The sequence below is a fragment of the Antechinus flavipes genome, chromosome 5, assembly GCF_016432865.1.
Source record: "Antechinus flavipes isolate AdamAnt ecotype Samford, QLD, Australia chromosome 5, AdamAnt_v2, whole genome shotgun sequence".
Lineage (NCBI taxonomy): Eukaryota > Metazoa > Chordata > Mammalia > Dasyuromorphia > Dasyuridae > Antechinus > Antechinus flavipes.
In genome coordinates, this window is record NC_067402.1 from 233,118,082 (window position 1) to 233,137,521 (window position 19,440).

Genomic DNA, 19,440 nt, shown 5'->3' on the forward strand with positions numbered 1-19,440 from the left:
AGAAAATCGTCACCAGGATAATACACTATGACCAAGTAGGATTTATACCAGGAATGCAGGGCTGGTTCAATATTAGGAAAACTATTAGCATAATTGACTATATCAATAACCAAACAAACAAAAACCATATGATCATCTCAATAGATGCAGAAAAAGCATTTGATAAAATCCAATATCCATTCCTAATAAAAACACTTGAGAGCATAGGAATAAATGGACTTTTCCTTAAAATAGTCAGGAGCATATATTTAAAACCATCAGTAAGCATCATATGCAATGGGGAAAAACTGGAACCTTTCCCAGTAAGATCTGGAGTGAAGCAAGGTTGCCCACTATCACCATTATTATTTAATATGGTATTAGAAACACTAGCCTCAGCAATAAGAGTCGAGAAAGATATTAAAGGAATTAGAGTAGGCAATGAGGAAACCAAACTATCACTCTTTGCAGATGATATGATGGTATACCTAGAGAACCCCAGAGATTCTACCAAAAAGCTATTGGAAATAATTCATAATTTTAGCAAAGTAGCTGGCTACAAAATAAATCCCCATAAATCCTCAGCATTTTTATACATCACCAACAAAACCCAACAGCAAGAGATACAAAGAGAAATTCCATTCAGAATAACTGTTGGTACCATAAAATATTTGGGAATCTATCTACCAAAGGAAAGTCAGGAATTATATGAGCAAAATTATAAAAAAGTCTCCACACAAATAAAGTCAGACTTAAATAATTGGAAAAATATTAAGTGCTCTTGGATCGGCCGAGCGAACATAATAAAGATGACAATACTCCCTAAACTAATCTATTTATTTAGTGCTATACCAATCAGACTTCCAAGAAAATATTTTATTGATCTAGAAAAAATAACAACAAAATTCATATGGAACAATAAAAAGTCGAGAATCTCAAGGGAATTAATGAAAAAAAAATCAAATGAAGGTGGCCTAGCTGTACCTGATCTAAAATTATATTATAAAGCAGCAGTCACCAAAACCATTTGGTATTGGCTAAGAAATAGATTAGTGGATCAGTGGAAAAGGTTAGGTTCACAAGACAGAATAGTCAACTATAGCAATCTAGTGTTTGACAAACCCAAAGCCCCTAACTTCTGGGAAAAGAATTCATTATTTGATAAAAACTGCTGGGATAATTGGAAATTAGTATGGCAGAAATTAGGCATGGACCCACACTTAACACCATATACCAAGATAAGATCAAAATGGGTCTATGACCTAGGCATAAAGAACGAGATTATAAATAAATTAGAGGAACATAGAATAGTTTATCTCTCAGACTTGTGGAGGAGAAAGAAATTTGTGACCAAAGATGAACTAGAGACCATTACTGATCACAAAATAGAAAATTTCGATTACATCAAATTAAAAAGCCTTTGTACAAATAAAACTAATGCAAACAAGATTAGAAGGGAAGCAACAAACTGGGAAAACATTTTCACAGTTAAAGGTTCTGATAAAGGCCTCATTTCCAAAATATATAGAGAACTGACTCAAATTTACAAGAAATCAAGCCATTCTCCAATTGATAAATGGTCAAAGGATATGAACAGACAATTTTCAGAGGATGAAATTGAAACTATTACCACTCATATGAAAGAGTGTTCCAAATCATTATTTATCAGAGAAATGCAAATTAAGACAACTCTGAGATACCACTACACACCTGTCAGATTGGCTAAGATGACAGGAAAAAATAATGATGAATGTTGGAGGGGATGCGGGAAAACTGGGACACTAATGCATTGTTGGTGGAGTTGTGAACGAATCCAACCATTCTGGAGAGCAATCTGGAATTATGCCCAAAAAATTATCAAACTGTGCATACCCTTTGATCCAGCAGTGTTTCTATTGGGCTTATATCCCAAAGAAATACTAAAGAAGGGAAAGGGACCTGTATGTGCCAAAATGTTTTTAGCAGCCCTGTTTGTAGTGGCCAGAAACTGGAAAATGAATGGATGCCCATCAATTGGAGAATGGCTGGGTAAATTGTGGTATATGAATGTTATGGAATATTATTGTTCTGTAAGAAATGACCAGCAGGATGAATACAGAGAGGACTGGCGAGACTTACATGAACTGATGCTAAGTGAAATGAGCAGAACCAGGAGATCATTATACACTTCGACAACGATATTGTATGAGGACATATTTTGATGGAAGTGGATTTCTTTGACAAAGAGACCTGAGTTTCAATTGATAAATGACGGACAAAAGCAGCTACACCCAAAGAAATAACACTGGGAAACGAATGTGAACTATCTGCATTTTTGTTTTTCTTCCCGGGTTATTTATACCTTCTGAATCCAATTCTCCCTATGCAACAAGAGAACTGTTCGGTTCTGCAAACATATATTGTATCTAGGATATACTGCAACATATCCAACATATAAAGGACTGCTTGCCATCTAGGGGAGGGGGTGGAGGGAGGGAGGGGAAAAAAATCGGAACAGAAACGAGTGTTAATATAAAGTAATTATTAAATAAAAAAAAAAAAAAAAAAAAAGATTAATTGGCCCCTCCCTGGGCTCTATCAATCAATAGTCAAAAAAAAAAAAAAAAAAAAAAAAAAAGGTCCTACTTAGTGATTAATGGTGAATATAACAAAATGAACAAAAAATAAAAGAAAAAACCTCAGTAAAAGTTCAACATACAATCACTTTTTGCAAACCATATTCTCTATATCGACATTACCATCACCCTGACAAAAGAGTTTTATCACCTCACGTTTGGTCCATTACAATAGCCGTCTGGTGCATTTACATGTCCCAAATCTGTTTCCACTATAATCTCTCCTCCATTAAGTCACCAGAATGATTTTGCTAAAGCACAGGTCTGATTGTGTTACCCCATTTGATAAACTCCAGCAGCTCCTCATCACCTCTGAAATCACTTTGGTAGTCAAAGCACTTCATAACCCAAATCCCCTTCTACCTTTCCAGTTTCTCACTCCCCATCATTTACACTTTAATTTAGTGACATTGGTCTCTGTGCTCTTTTACAAATGAGATAATCCAGCTCTCAGTGGAGACATTTTCACTGACTTTCCCCATGCTTGGAATGTTCTCCATGTTCCCTAGCTTCCTTCAAGTCTCAATTAAAATTTTATCTTCTATAGGAAGACTTTATTTTTTAATTCTAGTGCCTTGCCTATTATCATTTTGTTCTATTTATTCCATATAAAGCTTGGTTGTACATATGTGCTTGCTTTTTGTCTCCCCAATTAGATTAAGATCTCTTAAAGGCCTCTTTTTGTACACTCATTGCTCAGCACAATGTCTGGCACATAGTGGATACTTAATAAATAAGAATAGTCCCTCTACCCCTTCCAACAAAATAGATATGCAAGTTCCTGGACAAACTTTAAGCTTAAGTGGGGGAAAATTGAGTTATCACGCTTTTAAGAGACAGAATGATCATAGAGAAGGGAAAGGTCACAGGTTTCATGATTTGAGTTACATGTTAACTCTTTAACAGAAATAATTCTGACATTGTATCTCCCACTGTTAGTCATCGAATAAATATTGCTTTCTAGTTGTCAGGCACTATGCTAAGCAAAGAAAAGATGCCTAGCTCTGCAGCATAAATGAATTTCCTAGAGGCATGATGAAGAAGGTGATTGAGAATTGAGAAAAGGAGTAACCTGGATCACTCCTTAAATGGAAACTTTGGAAGGGACTCTTTTATCTTCTTTCCAAGCAGAGGGTAGAGAGGGTAGAGAAGATGAGGCACAATGGAAGACAATGAAGAAAAACCAAATGAGAAAGATTTAAAATTAAATAATTTTAGAATTTTACATTTTAAAAATTAAATCTTATTCTTCAGAAACTTTAACCTCAAGTGGGGCAAGAGAATAAAGAAGGAACAAGCAAAAGTATGATGTTTGAATAAAAGAATAAAGAAAAAAGAGAGAAAAAGAATAAAAAGAATAAACCCAGAAGAATAGAGGATTAAAGAGAATGATAAAACAAAAGAAAACAAAATTGTTAAAAGATAAAAGATTGGAGGACTGAAGGAGAAGATAGATTTTTAACTAGGTGGGATAAAAACAAAATAATTATTTCAACAAATTATTAAGGAAGAATATTTCCCCAAGCCATATGGAGATAGACCACACCCTTTTTCAGAATTCAGAGTCACCAGAGAAAAGTTTTGGGACTTTGGGGGCATTGGGGAACATAGAGACCCATCTAAAGAGAAACTGAGGCTGACTCCATAGCATTGGGATTTTGGGGAGGGCTTTGCGCCCCCTCTTAAGGAGGAAGGGAGCAAAAAGAAAGAAATACAAAAGAAATAAATGGAGTAAAAAACTTAAAGCCTAAAAATGCTAAACTTAAACATAAATGCATTAAAAATCTAATAAAATCAATGGGAAAGCCAAAAACTATTAATGTGAACATGAACACAACTGAATGAGACCAGGTAAAGTTTTCTCAAAAAATCTATGAGATGGAGTAGGTCAGACTAGGCCTAAGTCACGTGATCCCTATTCCCTGAGGTCTGCAGAGCTGGAAGATAAAGCCTGGGCCCAGATTACAGAAAATCACATGGTCTCTAGGCCTAGAGGTCTCTAAAACTCAGGCTAGGTCAGTGACACGAAGTGATGGGACTCACAGGAAGCAGCCAATATTGGTGACCGTTGGTCAATAATAGTTACTTCCTTTTTAGTCCATCCAATGAAAAGACTTGGGTCTTTTGCTATTTAACCAGTTTTACTACTTCCTGCTGGTCAGGTCTAGCACATATTGGGAGTGTGCTCTGAGGTGTGCTTGGGCCTCTCCCTGCAGAAGCTAAATAAATGCTATCTTTGTACTGAAGATGGCTCTGATTAGTTAATTTGGGGAAAGGGGTCTAGCACCCAACCCATGGACAACTAAAAACTAAAGACTAAAAGAGTCAAATGGAGTTTGGAACAAATTTTTCTATACTTTAAGTGAGTTGAGAAAAGCACAATTGTGTTATCAGTGTGAGAAATGGATAGGCATTTGGTTTCCACAGTTAGGAAAATTAAATTGGAGAATTGAAACTTAAATTAGAAAAGTGAAACCCACAAGGACATGAAGGAATAATTAAGGGTGAAGGTTATCTTCTCCCAAAAGTATGTAAGCTCTTTGAGAGCAGGGACTGATTTTTATAATGAAGGATGGTGGCCTGAAATTTGAAGAGAATCTTTTGTTTTTGCCTTTTGGCTCTCTACTGTTAGCTTCCCCTTCTAGAATGTAAGCTCTTTTTGGGGAGGGACTTGTTATGTAGTGAGGGGTAGAGATTCATGGCATATAACTTTTGTAACATACAATTAATGGGGAATCAAGGGAAAGACTCGTGCTTCAGGATAGGAAATAAAATGCTGCCTTTGGAGTTTCAAAGGTGTGACTATTCATCAAAGCACCCATTCTTGCAAGAATGTAAAATAAATCTTTCCTACATTCATCAGTGAATCAGTGGAGTTCTTGGTAAGATATTTTGTTTTTTTATGGTAGCTCTGTCCAGGATCCAGATATTATGAGTTTGGAGTGTCCCTGTTGAAACACAAGGAAATACATCCCATTGATTTCAGCAGTTTCATGGCTCAGCTTGGGCTTTCCCTCCTAGACTATCTAAGATCCCAGGACCACATTATTAAATAAGTCACTGATGAATGCAGGAATCACTAAGAAAACTTAAAGTAAGTTCTACAGCAGCCAGGCAAACTGTGCATAGGCCAATGGTAAGATCGTGGACTATCTAGTATTTCCTTTGGTGACTGGGGTCATCTTATGGGGTCTGAGGTATCAGGTTAGTAAGATGGGGAATTTATGGTGCCAAGGTGTGGGAACTTCTGAGACATACCTCTCATATAGTCCTGGAAAAGAGGGGATGTCAGAAAATGTAGAGTTAAGTAAATATTAGTGATCTGGGTTTACCAGAGTGTGGAGATCTCCATGCTGGGATGCAGGAAGAATCTGCACAAGAGAAATTTACACAAAACTCTATTAAAGAAATGGCATCAAACTTAATAAATCCTAAAGCAAAGAGATATAATATAGTGGAGTACCCAAGATCCAAAAATATCTCAGCAAAATGGAATGCTATGCCAAATCTAATACAATGGAATTTCACTGGGAAAAATGTAAAACCTTGGTTTTAGGAATCAACTGTACAAGTATAGGCTGGGGGAGGTATGACTAGGCAATAGTTTGTGTAACAAATAGCTTAAGTTTTTAGTAGACTGCAAGTTCAGTATTAGTCAACAGTCTGACATAGTGATAGAAAAACCTAGTAGGTTCTTAGGCTACATTAATAGACAAATATTGATATGAAATCAATATGAAAGAGGTTTTTGTCTCTTCTACTTTGCTCTCCTTAGACCACATCTGGACTTATTGTGTAGATAAAATAATTGGGTCCTGGGAAAAGTATTAACTATAATTATTTTCAGAAGAGCAGGGCCATGTTAGTAAGAGGACAGCAGACCACACCATATGAGGATCTTTTGAAACCTGGGGGAAGAGGAAACATAACAGCTATTTTTAAGTACATCTAGAGCTATTTCATACAAGCATACAATCAGGACTCCACTTTAAAAGGATCAAAAGGCCTGGAATATGATATTCTGAAGGACAAAAGAACTTGGATTGCAGCTAGTAATCAACTATATCCAGCCAAATTAAGCATTATATTTTAGGAGAAAAGAATGACATTTAATGAAATAGATAAATTTCATTTCTTTCTGATGAAAAGAGCAGAGCTGAACAGAAAATTCAGAATTCAAGAGAAGCATAAAAAGGTAAAAAGGAAAGAAAAAAATAACCATTTCTTTTAAATGAATGGGATGAATCCTCACATAAAACTGGCAGATAGCAAACTGAATTAAAAATGAGAATTCTACAATATGTTGTTTACAAGAAACAAATTTAAAGTAGAGTTATATATACAGAGGAGAATCAATTATGCTTCAGTTGAAATTAAAAAAGCAGAGGTAGTGAACCTGATCTCAGATCAAGCAAAAGCAAAAATCTAATTAAAAGAGATAAGAAAGGAAACCACATTTTGCTAAAGGGTACTATAGATAATGAAGTAATATCAATATATTACACCAAGTGGTATAGCATCAAAATTCCTAGAGGAGAAATTAAAAGCTTCAAGAAAAATTAGACAGCAAAACAATAACTTAACTTTGCTCTATCAAATCCATAGAAAGTGAAGCATAGAAAAAATAAGAAAGGAGTTAAGGAGGGAAATAAAATTTTAGAAAAGTTAGGTACAATAGACATTTGGAGAAAATTGAATTGAGTAAGAAATGAATATACTTTTTTCTTGAAAGTACATAGAACCTACACAAAATTTGACCATGCAGTAAATCATAAAAACATCAAAATGCATATTGATGCAGATTATGATGGAATAAAATTTACATGTAATAAAGAGCCAGAGAAAAACAGATAAAAAATTAATTTGAAACTAAATAACCTAATCCTAAAAAATGAGTGGATGAGTCTGAACAAATCATAGACATAATAAATAATTTCATACAAGAGAATGACAATAATGAGAAAATATACCAAAATTTATGGGGTGCCATGTGGCCAAAGCAGTTCTTAGGGGAAGTTTTATATCTTTAAATATAAATTAACAGATTAACAAAGGAGGAAGTAAATTACTTAATTAGTCCCATTTTAGAAAACAATTGAACAAGCTATTAATCAACTCTCTAAAAAAAAAAAATCTCTAGAGCTGGATGGATTTACATGTGAATTCTACCAACTATTTAAACAACAATTCTGATACTATGCAAACTATTTGGAAAAAAAAAATATGAAAAGAAAGAGTCTTACCAAATTCCTTTTATGACAAAAATATTGTGCTGATACCCAAACCAGATAGGCTTAAAACAGAAGAAAATTGTAGACCAATTTCCCTAATGAATATTGATGCAAAAATCTTAAATAAAATATTAGCAAAGAGATTACAGCAAGTTATCACCATGACCAAGTAGGATTTATAGCAGAAATGCAGGGCTAGTTTAATATTAAGAAAACTATTAGCATCAATAACCAAACTAACAAATCATTTGATTATATGCAGAAAATCATATAGGTGCAGAAAAATCATTGGACAAAATGCAATATCCGTTCTATTAAAAACACTAGAGAGCAGAGGAATAAATGAAGTTTTCCTTAAAATGACCAGTATCATCTAACTAAAACCATCAGCAAGTGTCATATATAATGGGGATAAGCTTAGAACCATTCCCAGTAAGATCAGGGGTGAAATAAGGTTGCCCATTACCATCATTACTATTCAATATTGTATTAAATGTTAACTTTAGCAATAAGAAGAGAAAAAGAAATTAAAGGAATTAAAGTAGGTAAGAAGGAAACCAAATTATTATTCTTTGCAAATATGATGGTATACTTTGAGAATCTTAGAGAATCAACTAAAAAACTACTAGAAATAATTCACAACTTTAGCAAAGTTGCAGGATACAAAAGAAATCCATATAAATCATCAGCATGTTTATGTTACCTACAAATTCCAGCAGCAAAAGTTACAAATAGGAATTCTATTTGTAACAACTGTAGATAATATAAAACATTTGGGAATCTACTTGCCAAGTCAAAGTCAGGAACTATATGAATACAATTACAAAACACTTTCTACACAAATAAAGTCGGATCTAATCAACTGAAAAATATCAATTGCTAAGCGAATATAATAAAAATGACAATGCTACCTAAATTAATCTACTTATTTAGTGCTATACCAAACTCCCAAGAAATTATTTTATAGAGCTAGAAAAAATAATAACAAAGTTCATCTAGAAGAACAAAAAGTCAAGAATTTCAATGGAATTAATGAAAAAATGCAAATGAAGGTTGGTCAAGCTATACTGTATCTGAAACTATATTATAAAGCAGCGATCACCAAAACCATTTGGTACTAAGAATAGTCGATCAGTGGAATAGATTAGGTTCACAGAACAAAGTAGTCAGTGACTATAGTAATCTAGTATTTGACAAATCTAAAGATCTCAGATTTGGGGATAAGAACTCACTATTTGACAAAAATACTAATTGGAAGTTAGTATGGCAGAAATTAGGCATTGGCCCACACCTAACATCCTTTACCAGGATAATGTCTAAATGGGTTCATGATTTAGACATTAAAGAGTGATAATACAAGCAAATTAGAAGAACAAAGGATAATCTTCCTCTTAGATCTGTGAAGGAAAAAAAAAAAAAAGGAAATTTGTGGCCAAAGAAGAAATAGAGTACCTTATGGAATGCAAAATGGATAATTTTTGTATAAGTAAAACCAATATAGCAATAACCTGAAAAAATTTACATTCAAGGGTTCTGATAAAAGCCTCATTTCTAAAATATATAGAGAATTGACTCAAATTTATAAGAATTCAAGCTATTCTCCAATTGATAAGTGGTTAAAGGGTATGAACAGACAATTTTCAGATGAAGAAATTAAATTTATTTCTAGTCTCTTGAAACAATGCTCTAAATCACTATTGAATCAGAGAAATGCAAATTAAAATAACTCTGAGGTACCACTACACACCTCTCAGATTGGGCAAAATAAGAGGAAAAAAAATGATGAATTTTGGAGGGGTTTGTGGGAAACCTAGGACACTAATACATAGTTGGTGGAGTTGTGAACTGATTCAACAATTCTGGAGATCAATTTGGAACCCTGCCAAAAGGGCTATTAAACTGTGCATTACTTAGATTAGTTAATCAGTGAAATAGGTTAAGTTCACAAGACAAAATAGTCAATAACTATAGCAATTTAGTGTTTGACAAACCCAAAGATCCCAGCTTTTGGGATAAAAATTCATTATTTGACAAAAACTGTTGGGAAAACTGGAAATTAATATGGCAGAAATTAGGCATCAACCCACATTTAACACCATATATCAACATAAGATCAAAATGGGTTCATGATTTAAGCAAAAAGAATGAGATCATAAGTAAATTAGAGAAACATAGGATAGTTTACCTCTCAGACTTGTGGAGGAGGAAGGAATTTGTGACCAAAGAAGAACCAGAGATTATTATTGATCACAAAATAGAAAATTTTGATTACATCAAATTAAAAAGCATTTGTACAAACAAAATTAAAAGGGAAGCAACAAACTGGGAAAACATTTTTACACTTAAAAGTTCTGATAAAGGTCTCATTTCCAAAATATATAGAGAATTGACTCTAATTTATAAGAAATAAAGCCACTCTCCAATTGATAAATGGTCAAAGGATATGAACAAACAATTTTCAAATGATGAAATTGAAACTATTTCAACCAGAAGCAGCTACACCCAAAGAAAGAACACTGGGAAATGAATATAAACTGCTTGCATTTTTGTTTTTCTTCCTGGGTTATTTCTACCTTCTGAATTCAATTCTCCCTGTGCAACAAGAAAACTGTTCAGTTCTGCACACATATCTAGTATATACTGTAACCTATTCAACATGTAAAGGACTGCTTGCCATCTAGGGGAGGGTGTGGAGGGAGGGAGGGGAAAAATCGGAACAGAAGTGAATGCAAGAAATAATGCTGTAAAAAAAAATTACCCTGGCATGGGTTCTATCAGTAAAAAGTTATTAAGAAAAAAAAAGAAACTATTTCCACTTATATGAAAGTGTTCCAAATCACTATTGATCAAAGAAATGCAAATTAAGACAACTCTGAGATACCACTACACACCTGTCAGATTGGCTAAGATGACAGGAAAAAATAATGATGAATGTTGGAGGGGATGCGGGAAAACTGGAACATTGATGCATTGTTGGTAGAGTTGTGAATGAATCCAACCATTCTGGAGAGCAATCTGGAATTATGCCCAAAAAGTTATCAAACTATGCATACCCTTTGATCCAACAGTGCTACTACTGGACTTATATCCCAAAGAAATACTAAAGAAGGAAAAGGGACCCGTATGTGCCAAAATGTTTGTGGCAGCCCTTTTTGTGGTGGCTAGAAGCTGGAAAATGAGTGGATGCCCATCAATTGGAGAATGGTTGGGTAAATTGTGGTATATGAATGTTATGGAATATTATTGTTCTGTAAGAAATGACCAGCAGGATGAATACAGAGGGGCTTGGAGAGACTTACATGAACTGATGCTGAGTGAAATGAGCAGGACCAGGAGAGCATTATACACTTCAACAACGATACTGTATGAAGATGTATTTTGATGGAAGTGGATATCTTTGACAAAGAGAAGATCCAACTTAGTTCTAATTGATCAATGATAGACAGAAACAGCTACATCCAGAGAAGGAACACTGGGAAATGAGTGTAAACTGTTTGGATTTTTGTTTTTCTTCACAGATTATTTTTACCTGCTGAATCCAATTCTCCCTGTGCAACAAGAGAACTGTTCAGTTCTGCACACATATGTTGTATCTAGTATACACTATAACATATTTAACATGTATAAGACTGCCTGCCATCTAGCGGAGGGGGTGGAGGGAGGGAGGGGAAAAATCGGAACAGAAGTGAATGCAAGGGATAATGTTGTAAAAAATTACCCTGGCATGAGTTCTGTCAATAAAAACCTATTTCTTCTATTTACCCTTCTCTTATGTTGATAGTGTACAATACCGGAAGACAATCAATCACTAAAATAGCAAAGGAAAAATTACTTTAAAAATAATTCGAATCTGTGAGGATCAGAAAAAGAAAACAATAAACAAACAATTTTTTGTACTTATTGAGAAAACTGAATTCTGGCATACTTCTTAAGACTGACTAAGATGTATTTAAGATCTAAGCAGTTCTACAATCTTTAAGTGTTTTTAAGTGGTTTTTTTAGTGACTATGAAGTTTAAGTTATACATGTTGCTTCACTTTTTTCACATTATTTTTGTCATCTAAAACCCTTCAAAATCTGGCCCCAATGTACTTTTTCAGCATTAATATACATTATTCTCTTTTCCTATGCTTAGGTCCTTTCAAACTGAATTTTCTAATATTCCTCACACATGATGACCTGTTATGCCTGGGATATATTCCCTCCTCATCAGCACTTTTTAAACTAAGTTCAAACATTGTCTTTTATATAAAACCTTTGTTATCCACCCCAACTACTAGTACCTTACTTTCAAAATTATAAAGCTAATTTTTTCCCCTGAAGCAGTGAGGGGGACTTGCCCAAGGTCACACAGCTAGGAGATGTTAAGTGTCTGAGGCTAGATTTGACTCAGCTCCTCCCGACTTCAGGGCTGGTGCTCTACCCATTATGCCACCTAGCTGCCCTTTGCTAACTTATTTTTGCATATATTCTGTTCATACTTATTTATGTATATGTCTCTCCTGTTAGAATGGAAAACTCTTTGAGATCAAGGATTCTTATATTTGTATTCCTAGCACCTAAATTATAGTAGAACTTAATAAGTACTTTTCAATTGATGGATGGATGAATATATTCCCTACAGGAAACCCTCAGGGCAGCTATGGCAGAGGAGCGGAAGCAAAGTGAAAGGGCTGTGGAAGAAGCTGTGAAAAGAACAAAAGAAGAACTGATGGAATATGTTAAGGAACAAAAGAGGGTAAGGGAGCAATGTGCTCTGATAGATAATCATTCCTGGAAGTTTAGATTTGTGCTTCCACAATATAATCAATTTTAAAAATAAGTTTTCATGATGAATTCAAACATTTGCTCACATATTGGAAAATGAGAATAAGAACATTATTACTCTAACCTAGAAAATTTCTACTATTTTTCATATATAATGATATATTTTAGGTATTATGTTTTCAAAAATAAATTCTTTCAAAAGCCAATAAAAGGATAATTGTCAGAACCAAACTCAATAGATATTTATTTAAAGCCTATGGTGTATCAAGCATTTATGCTAATCACTAATAGTTGAACAATTTGATACCCTACTCCTAAAATTCATTTTTATTTTTGGCTAAAGTGTCAAAGTCCCAGAGAAATCACTTTGGTTTGTTAAGCCTTTTCTATAGTCATTTATTTATTATTTTATATTTTATTATTATAGTTATGTAGAAATATAACATTTTTCCCCTTTGTCAAAGGAAGGTTTATTTAGGAGAAGAATTTATAGAGGAAAATAGGAGGTAAAAGAGACACCAGGAATGGCAAATATGAAATAAATTTGGGAGAGCATATAGTTAGAAAGGAATTGAATTTGGAAGAATTCATTAAAGGAATATGCCATGAGGCCTAAGCATGCCATTGACTGGCATGTTAGAGCCATAGAGGAGTTTTGCAAACTAATCAGAGTTAATTAGAGTAAGGATAAAGGCTCCATTAAAGGGAAGGCCCTATGAAGAGGGAGAGAGAATAACCTCATAGTGGGTTTAGTCCTTGAAGAGAACTTTGCAGAGATCTTCATCATAACTAGATCTTTTGTAAGAATTACATCCTTGGGGTTTTTCAATTGCAAACACATGAACTCAAGAGAGAGGGTCAGAGAGCTAGATAGAATGTATCTGGCAAACCAGATCTCAGATCTGTCTAAAGATATGCCAATCGAGATAGTTTGAGAAAGCTAACTTCCTTTTTCTATGCAATTACAGTTGATAGAGTTTATGATTGTCTCTTAACTTATGGTAATAAAACAGTCTGGGAGAGCTAAATTCTATCAAAGTTGTCTCAAAGGTCATTGTGAATATCTTTAAAGATGCCAACTAGATTGGAGATAGGATGGATGAATTAACAATAGACTCTGACTTCACATTATTCTATATGAACAGCATTTGGGGTTCTTCCTGACAGGAGAAGAGAGTAAGTCACATCACTATTATTCCCTTCTTTTTTGAGGGGAGAGTACTTAAAATGAAGTCTTAATTCTAAGTTGTATTCTGTGTTAGAAGGTGAGCTCCTCAGGGTATCTTTTGCCTTTCTTTATATTCCCAGTGTTCAATACAGTGCCTGGCATATCAGTCATTTTCAGTCATGTCTGACTGACTATTAACAACCCCATTTAGGGTTTTCTTGGCAAAGATACTGGAGTAGTTTGCCATTTCCTTGTCTAGCTCATTTAACAGATAAGGAAACTGAGACAGAGTTAAGTGACTTGCCTAGTTAGTGTCTGAAACTGGATTTGAGCAGGAAAATGGATCTTCCTGATTCCAGCACTCTGTGCCACTTAGCTACCTACCTGGCCCATAGTAGGCATTTGATAAATGATAAATGATCTCACAAGGGAAATTTGGGAATCTCTGCTGTCATTACCTAAGGTTTACTCTCATTCCTCCTTTGTGAATACTGGAACTATAGCAGGGAATTGGCAAAACAATTCATAATTCTTTGGTAAAGCTCTTTGGATTATTGCACAAGTGAGTAAGATAATTGCTTTTTCAGAGAAAAAAATGCTCAAATGTAATTCCTTCTGTGGAGGCTTACTGAAAATAACCTCAGCACAGCTAAAATAGCAGACAAGACAACAGAGATGACATGAACCTTGTGTCCACATGATTTTGGTCACCTCTCCTGAGTCTTTATTTTGAAAGTTGTTTCACACAGCTTAAAGGTTGTGTGTAATCAATATATGTAATATGTTTAAAAAAAACACTCTAAAGATTTTATATATTGATATGTTTGGTGTTTACAACAATATGTTTACAACAGTTCAGTCTTTATAATGGTCTAATGACAAGACATTTCCCAAATATTTTGATGTACCTAGACAAACTAATGCTAAGTCTAGGGAATGGAGAGTACTGTGCCTATTTCATGTTCTGTATCCAAGTATACAATTTGAACTAGATAGTCAGTCAATAAACATTTGTCAAGCATGGTGCTGAGCACTGGGAATAAAAAGAAAGCCAAAAGATAGATCCTTCTCTCCAGGAACTCACAATATAATAGGAGAGACAACATAGGAACAGATGTGACAAACAAGCTATGTACAGAATAAATATGAAATAGTCAAGAGAGGAAAGGTATTGCATTTAAGGGAAGGTCCCTGCAGAGACTGTTTTTAATAAGAAGAGAGAGACTCCCTCTTCTCAGCTAATTAAATCCTCTACTCCAATGTTACTAGGAATGAGTTTTATTTATAGATCAAGCTTAGGACCCAAAAAGGTATTCAACATAAAATATGAATTGGATATAAAATAGGTAATTTGTTCCTACAATCCCAGGAAAGGCTGCACATTAAAGATTTACAAAGGCATATTAAAATAATTCAATTTCAACTTGTAACTACTGTTATAATTTATGAGAAGGCTGAAATTTAACCTTATCAGATTATGCAACAGTTTATAAGACTATTCATTAAGCTTTCCTTTGGCTTCTTATTATAGAAACAACTCTTGGCATATTTCTGCTAGTAAAACAGCATGGCTTGGGCCAATCTTTGTGTCAGTGACTTTCCTCTCTGATACAGAAACCTTATCACCTGATACTTCCACTGTCTCAACCAATTGGTCTTCTCACTGAACCAGGACTTGTCGGGACTTCTTGAACTCTCTCTAAGTCCTGATCATATCCATCTCTGGATAAAAATGACAGTAATAACTGACAATGGTGGCATCAAAAAAGAGGAACAAGGAGGGGAAGGATAAGAAGAAGGAGAAAAGGGGAGGGAAGGAGTAGAAAAAGGAAAAAGGAGGGGGAGAAAGAAGAAGAAGAATAAGAACAAGAAGACTAGGTTTGCCAAAATAGACATGTTCTTTAGCTGCAAAATGTTCATGGCTACATAGAGATTGAGGTGCAGAGTAAGGCTAGCTTTTTTCCCCCTGAACTTCACACTTAGAAAATCACTTCAAACAGACCTGCACAAATTTGCAGACAGAAATGAGAGGGTTGGGCTCTTTGCACATTTATTGACTCATCAGTTCTCTATATTCTCAGACAATGAAGGGAGTCTTAAACTTTTACTGTAAACCCATGGGTCACATATGTCCAAAAGCAAACTGCCCAAAGTTTCCATGTGAAAACTTTTTATGTTTCTCTTGAGCTCTGTATTAGATCAGATTTTCTGTTCGGCTCTGGCCTTTTCATCATAAATAAACGAAATTCACCTGTTTCAATGAATGTCTATCTTTTCCCCTGAAAGATAATGCTTAATTTTGCTGCATGGTTGATTCTTGGCTGCAATCCCAAGTTCCTTTGCCTTTCAGAATATCATTTTCCAGACCCTTTGATCCTTTAAACTGGAAGCTGCTAGGTCCTAGGTAATCCTTATTGTGGCTCCTTGATATTTGAATTATTTCTTTCTGGCTACTTGCAATATTTTCTCCTTGATCTGATAATTCTGAAATTTAGTTATGATATTCCTTGAAATTTTCATTTGGTGATCTTTTTCAGGAAGTGATAAGTGAATTCTTTCTGTGGCTATTTTGCCCTTTCATTATTGTGGTGTTTTTGTTCAAAATATATATAATGGTTTTCTCTGGGAGCAGGTTTCTTGGGGAAGTTTTCTGGAGGCAGCCTTAGTTTCAGTTAAAAGTAATAATCACCCAAATGCAGCCAGGTACTAAAAGTTCTGATCTTTTATTGCCTCCAATATAGCCTGGTTAGTTTTCTTAGAGGCCTCTCTCTCTCCTTGGTTCTAAGAGCTCTTGCAGCTTTGTCCTTTGTTTCTGCCTCTGCTTTCTTCAGCCTACAGCCGGCACCAAGATAAAAGTTGTAATGAATCTTTCTTGCCTCCGAGAGAGGTGTGAACACAAACATTGTTTCTCAGTTCCACTTAATACCTTGTTTCTTCTGGCCCATAATATCTCCTTGTAAGATCAGATCAATCATACTAAATTAGATAATTATTGTCTCTATCAACTGTAATGACTTAATAGTTTGTAAAGATTCCAACAATTATGGTTTTCAGGAAGTCCAATAATGAGATTGTCTCTTCTAGATCTGTTTTCCAGGTCAGTTGTTTTCCTTCTATTTTTCATTTTTTTTAATTGGACTGATTCTTGATGTCTCATTGAATCATTCACTTCCATTTGTTCAGTGCTAATATTTAGTGAATTATTTTGTTCAGTTAGCTTTTTTATCTTCTTTTGCATTTGGCTAGTTGAACTTTTAAATGAATTGTTTTGTTTATTGGATTTTTTTCTTTTTCACAAATTCTGTTTTTCTTTTTTTGTTGTTTTTTGTTTTTTAATTATAGCTTTTTATTTACAAGATATGTATATGAGCAATTTTTCAGCATTGACAATTGCAAAACCTTTTGTTCTAACTTTTCCCTTCCTTCCCCCCATGCCTTCCCCTTGATGGCAGGTTGACGACCAATGCATGTTAAATATGTTAAAGTATAAGTTAAATACAATATATGTATACATGTCCATACAGTTATTTTGCTGTACAAAAATAATCGGTCTTTGAAATACTGTACAATTAGCCTGTGAAGGAAATAAAAAATGCAATCTGACAAAAATAGAGCAATTGGGAATTCTATGAAATGGTTCGAAGTCATCTCCCAGAGGTCTTTCGTTAAGTGTATCTGGTTCAATTCATTAATGCTCTACTGGTTCAATTCATCTCCTTGCTGAAGAGGAGCACATCCATCAGAATTGATCATCATATAATATTATTGTTGAAGTATATAATGAACTCCTGGTCCTGCTCATTTCACTCAGCATCAGTTCATGTTAAGTCTCTCCAGGCCTTTCTGAAATCATCCTGCTGGTCATTTCTTACGGAACAATAATATTCCATAATATTCATATACCACAATTTATTCAGCCATTCTCCAATTGATGTGCATCCACTCAATTTCCAGTTTCTGGCCACTACAAACAGGGCTGCCACAAACATTCTTGCACATACAGGTCCCTTTCCCTTCTTTAAAATCTCTTTGGGATAGAAGCCAAGTAGTAACACTGCTGGATCAAAGGGTATGCACAGTTTGATGACTTTTTGAGCATAGTTCCAAATCGTTCTCCAGAATGGCTGGATGTATTCACAATTCCACCAACAATGTATCAGTGTCGCAGTTTTCCTATATCCCTTCCAACATTCTGCATTACCTTTCCCTGTCATTCTAGCCAATCTGACAGGTGTGTAGTGGTATCTCAGAGTTGTCTTAATTTGCATTTCTCTGATTAATAATGACTTGGATCCTTTCATGTGGTAAAAATAATTTCAATTTCTTCATCTGAGAATTGTCTGTTCATATCCTATGGTGTTCTTCTTCTTTAATATAACATAATGGTTCTCTCTAGGAGCAGGTTTCTTGGGGCCATTTTCTGGAGGCAGCTTTAGTTTCAGTTAAAAGTAATAATCACTCCCAAATGCAGCCTGCTGATAAAATGCAAACGTTTATTTTCTCCTTCCAAAATAGCCCAGTTAGTTTTCTTAGTGGCCTATCTTTCTGCTTGATTCCAAAAGCTCTTGCAGTTTTCCTTTGCCTCTGCTTTCTCCAGCCTGGAGCCAGCACAAAGGTGGAAGATGGAATGAATCTCTCTTGCCTCCAAGAGAGGGCTTCTGGCTCTCAATCTCCCAGAGTGCTCCTTCTGAGTCTTGTCTCTTTGCCTGAGGCTGGGCAGCTTTCTGGAGAGCCTTTCAGACCAGCCTTGGTCTCGGTGGGGGAAGAGCAGGAGGCCAGTCACAGTGGGGTGAATGAATCTGGTTGCACCTCCGAGAGAGGGCTTCTCCTGAACTAACTCAACTGGCTCACTGAAGCTCTATTTATGCTCCTTCTCTGAGAGTGGGATTGTGAGATCCAAAAGTGGGATTATGGGTTTCCTCCCAAAGTGCTCTCTGGCCCTAAGAGCTTCTGCTTATATGAGCTCTCTAAAGGTGTGAACACAAGCATCGTTTCTATCAGTTCTACTTAGTACCTTGTTTCATGTTTTGGCCCATAACATCTCCTCGTAGGATCAGATCAATCATACTGAACCATGCTAAATTAGATAATTATTGTCTCTATCAGCTCTAATGACTTAACACAATATCATTTGACCATTTATCAATTAGAGAATGGCTTGGTTTCTTATAAATTAGAGTCAATTCTCTATATATTTTGGGAATAAGGCCTTTATCAGAACCTTTGACTGTAAAAATGTTTTCCCAATTTATCGCTTCCCTTCTAATCTTGTCTGCATTAGTTTTGTTTGTACAAAAACTTTTCAATTTGATATAATCAGAATTTTCTATTTTGTGGTCAGTAATGATCTTTAGTTCTTCTTTGGTCATCAATTCCTTCTTCTTCCACAAGTCTGAGAGGTAAACTATTCTATATTCTTCTAATTTATTTATAATCTCATTCTTTATGCCTAGGTCATGAACCCATTTTGACCTTATCTTGGTGTACGGTGTTAAGTGTGGGTCAATGCCAAGTTTCTGCCATACTAATTTCCAATTTTCCCAGCAATTTTTGTCAAATAGTGAGTTCTTATCCCAAAAGCTGGGGTCTCTGGGTTTGTCAAACACTACAGTATTAAAGTTATTGACTGTTTTGTCCTTTGAACCTAACCTATTCCACTGATCAACTAGTCTATTTCTTA

At 35.0% G+C, this 19,440-nt stretch overlaps 1 protein-coding gene across 5 annotated transcripts in view; it reads left to right on the top strand.

The window, feature by feature from the left end:
- Positions 1–19,440, top strand: part of CCDC91 (coiled-coil domain containing 91) — a 527,068-nt gene that overhangs the window by 394,727 nt on the left and 112,901 nt on the right. For all 5 annotated transcript variants that reach the window (XM_051961141.1, XM_051961140.1, XM_051961143.1 and 2 more), the window contains one exon: positions 12,450–12,563. In XM_051961141.1, the coding sequence (XP_051817101.1) occupies positions 12,450–12,563 (114 nt within the window). The remainder of the gene's footprint in view (positions 1–12,449; positions 12,564–19,440) is intronic.